This window comes from Solanum tuberosum, unplaced genomic scaffold (assembly GCF_000226075.1).
Source record: "Solanum tuberosum cultivar DM 1-3 516 R44 unplaced genomic scaffold, SolTub_3.0 contig00179, whole genome shotgun sequence".
Taxonomy (NCBI): Eukaryota; Viridiplantae; Streptophyta; class Magnoliopsida; order Solanales; family Solanaceae; genus Solanum; species Solanum tuberosum.
The window spans coordinates 1-3,908 of record NW_006240616.1 but is presented as its reverse complement, the minus strand read 5'-3'; the positions used below and the strand labels follow the sequence as shown (position 1 = coordinate 3,908).

The following is a 3,908-nucleotide window of genomic DNA, read 5'->3' as shown; positions in this document are numbered from 1 at the left end:
TCCACCTTTTGCCACTCGAGCTAGGCCTTGAGGGCAAAATTTTGGTGTTTGTTACTCGTATTTGTTGGCTATGCATTAAAATGGAACTGCAGTTTTGCTTGGTGGGAAAATATTCCATTTGTCCTTCACTATTCCTTCTTTTTCAAAACATAAAGATGTATTCTTATTTTGGCTATTGGAATTTCGGAAAGGGCATCGAGGCTAAGCTGATAGAGCATTCAAAGGTGACTCCCAAGGAAAATTCTGTGAAGGTACATTGGCTCTCTTGAACCTGATTTACTGGATTTGGTCGTCCTATCAATTGTTCATAATGTCTAATCATACAATGTATTGCAATTTAGGGGCTTGAATTCATTGTCGAATCTAATGAATCAAGTGTACCACCAAAATCGGTTACGGATACAGAAGGAAAAGATGTTATTGACAATTTTGCCAAAGGTCCAGTTGCTAGCAAAATGAGGATTCACAGATCTTATCCAGTTGGGTTGTCTTTAACAAGGAGCGTGCTGGGTCCAGGATTCTGATCTCAACTTTTCCTCTATTCAAAGTTGGATTATGCGGATGTGATTACCCGATTCATTTCGTTTATATTGATTTGTGGCCTCTATGGTCACGTACAACATTATACAATACATACAAGGTTGTCTCTTTTTTCCCTTCCTTTCAAATGTCATATAAAGCTGTATTTGAAACAAAACAATATAATAAATGTATTTCATTTGGGTCATAGCCAAATTTGTCAATGGGTAACTTCTGGCTGACTACACACTAGAGTCATTTTTTGTGATTATATGTAGTTTCTGGTACTTCTTTGATACACTCTATCCTTTTCAAACCTTACATAGGGGATTCCATATGGTATGTTTGTTATTGGGTAACTTCTGGGCAGAACGTGAGTTTTAAGGTTTAGAAATCAAATTTTATTTTTTTCCGGAAATAAATTTTTCATTGCACAGTTCACCAGTATGTTGGACATAATAAACCAGATGAAGTATCAGTTCATGCCAGTAGCTCATATTGAGAGTGCACTCATATCATCAGTGCTGACTAGTTTGAGATCGATCCATATTGTTGACTCCAACTAATTTGGATAAAAGCATATGTAGAAGTAATCAGAAGCAACTATTAACAATCAAGAGCTAAGTTTAGGCCGAAAAAATAACAAAAATGTCTAGATCGATGATACAAATATGGGACATTCTTCGATACCTCATACAACCTCTCTCTTCTTTGCAGCATCTCTCAAATCAAGTAAAAAAGAAAGGACTAAAATATTCCGAGATAAATAGATCTAAGATCTCTAAACAGTTTGAAGAAATTGAAATGTTGCCTCCTGAAACTATCTCTTCTTTCTACCTCCCTTGCCAGACTTTGAAGAACCAGCTGCAGAAGAGGCTGCAGGCTCCTGCTTCTTAGTCCTATTAGGATGTCTTCGAACCAACTCTGCGACATTGATCATCAGCTGTTTCCCTGCAATATACAACCCTAGAAAGTTAGTGCGTGTTTCAATAATTAAGCTTTAGAAAGGAAAACAAGTTATAGGAGGTTGACTAAAACCCCACACATGCACAAAGCCTCATATACTAGAGACTTATAAACCAAAAAGAATCATGAAGAAAAACCAAGTCGCTGAAAAAAAAAACATGTACAAGTGTGTATGGTGCTCAACTGAATCCATCCAAAAATAATCTATACTAGTAGTAGTTGCTTGGATACTCCTCCTTCACAGCCATATTTAGAACATTACATCAAAAGAAGTAAGAAAGCATTCCCTATTCCTCGCATGAAAAACAGTCTAGCAAGATCTCTTTTTTAAAAGTAAAAGTGTAAGACTTAAAGGAACTTTAACCTTCGAGAATCTCCTTTCTTATGGGTAAATAACATATTGTATAAGATAGTTGCACAAAGCCAGTACAGCCTTGGAGAATTTTACAGAGACAAATTAAAGTGTTGGAATGACTGCGACCAAATAGAGATTGCGGATATAGAGGATTCATTTACTCCCACTAGTTTGGGATTGAAGCATAGTATGTCTCTTCTTTGTTGTCAACGAACATTTTGATGATGCAGTATATTTCAATTACACTACGTAGAGTGGCCCACGATAACATCAACTAAGAATGGTGGCTATAGCTTCATAAAAATGGTAGAGAACAATTTTAGGTTATAGATAAATGGTATTCACTTCCATTTGAAATATTTAGCATTATCACCCATATGACTTTTTTCCACAGTGCAAGAACATAGACAATTTTCCATATAAATCAAACAAGCTCATTGTTTAAAGCTTAAAAGAGAGTAATCAAAGTATGAAGTCACTCAACATGTTATGAAACTATAGTGCTTTGCAAAAAGCTTTAAGAAAATAGAGGATAGAATAATGCCCAAAAGGAGGGTGGGGTGGGTGGTGAAGATTTTCTTACGTGAAGGAATGACAGGATTGTAAGGGGTTCCATCTTCCCGCTTCAGCAAAACTCTCACTCTTCCTCTTTGCATGAAATCCCGTGGATATGCCTTATCAAGCTGCAACAACAGATTCAGAAAATAACTATAAGCAAAAAAAAATCAATCTTATATGTTCAGTGATTCAATAGTTCAGACATTAATAGAAACAATACAGCTCGCAAATTGTCATCTTTGTTTTTTAAGGCACATCATGTCCTTAAGAGACTTACGGATGCTGCAGACATCACCACAATTAATTTACTTTGCACAAGTACACTTTGTTTTTAAACAGCTTACCACTGATTTAAGGCACATCACGTCCTTAAGAGACTTAAATATGCTGCAGACATCACCGCAATTAACTTATTTTGCACAAGTACAATTTGTCTTTAAACAGCTTACCACCTATTTCATTGGGAGCAATTAAATAAAAATACAACATTCTATTCAGAAATTTGCTCCTACAAGTAAATATTAACCCAACCAATCACACAGTGATAAACGCCGTTACCAAAGTTCAGGAGATCTGGAGAACCTAGAAAGAGTGGTCGATCCCAGCTGTTATTCAAAATTCTAATCCCTGCACATTTCTTTACCCCCCATATTTCTTTATCTTTTGTTGCCCTAAAGAAAAGAAAAACGAAATACAATGAAACCAAAGGATTCATATATATGATATTAACAAGTTGGGAACTTGGGATGAGGACTTAGTTGTTGTTACTACACTTGCATTAATTACGTTGTTTGCCATAATCTGATTATTCTTTCTTTAATGACAATGGTATCTATCACAACTTGAGTGCACCTCGACTAATTCCTACCGGCTGCCTCCCAACAACACAAGTAAGCCTTAAACAGATGGGAAAAAATCACCCTAGTATTTTTTTCTTTGCTGGAATTTGAATCTGAAACATGGTTCTCCCCCACTTCATTGAAAGCCACGCATCTAGGCCACACCCTTGGGTAGTTAGTGCCCATAGTCTGATTATTCTAGATAGGTTTCTGTATGTTGTGAAGAAATGCGAGACTTAAGGAGTCTACGGAGCTCAACACAGCACTAATTTGCCTTTAAAGATGAACTATTTTAGCATTCCAATGAAATGAGCCTGCTTACAGCAGATAAATACAGACATTTATATCGATGACCTAACTATTTTGGGATCAATGCATAGTTGAGTCTTTGTTATACATATATCTTATCTTTCCCTATTATATAAGGTCAGGTACAAGTTCAAACTACATATACATAATCATAAATGATAAATATATAATCTTTGAATCAAGCAAAGCAAAAAAATTGAAAAAACAAACCAAAATATAATCTTAGAAACAAGCAAAGCAAAAACTGCAAAAAACCAAACCTCAATTGCACAAGGAATTTTGAGGAAATTGCAGCAATCACTAATCTCAGTACAAGTAGGGTTTTCACAAGCTTTCGTCACACAAATTCTTCTTCCTTCCGC

The 3,908-nt window shown here is 35.8% G+C and overlaps 2 protein-coding genes across 2 annotated transcripts; one reads left to right on the top strand and one right to left on the bottom strand.

Moving 5' to 3' along the window:
• Positions 1 to 10: 10 nt before the first annotated feature.
• On the top strand, positions 11 to 750 carry LOC102580510 (uncharacterized). The gene is made up of 2 exons (XM_006367989.2): positions 11 to 251; positions 342 to 750. The coding sequence occupies exons 1-2, from the start codon at positions 81 to 83 to the stop codon at positions 522 to 524; spliced, it is 354 nt and encodes a 117-aa protein (XP_006368051.1). The 5' UTR covers positions 11 to 80; the 3' UTR covers positions 525 to 750.
• A 353-nt stretch (positions 751 to 1,103) lies between these two features.
• LOC102580861 (signal recognition particle 19 kDa protein-like) lies at positions 1,104 to 3,905 on the bottom strand (the record flags this gene model as incomplete). The annotated part of the gene is made up of 3 exons (XM_006367990.2): positions 1,104 to 1,470; positions 2,424 to 2,523; positions 3,807 to 3,905. Coding segments are annotated over 3 exons (330 nt in total), but the record flags the coding sequence as incomplete, so codon positions are not given.
• Between the last annotated feature and the right edge of the window lie 3 nt (positions 3,906 to 3,908).

Coding starts and splice junctions, on each gene's coding strand:
- LOC102580510 (XM_006367989.2), top strand. CDS start 81: ATGGAACTGCAGTTTTGCTTGGTGGGAAAATATTCCATTTGTCCTTCA. Junction 252..341: donor CCAAGGAAAATTCTGTGAAG/GTACATTGGCTC, acceptor ATTGCAATTTAG/GGGCTTGAATTCATTGTCGA.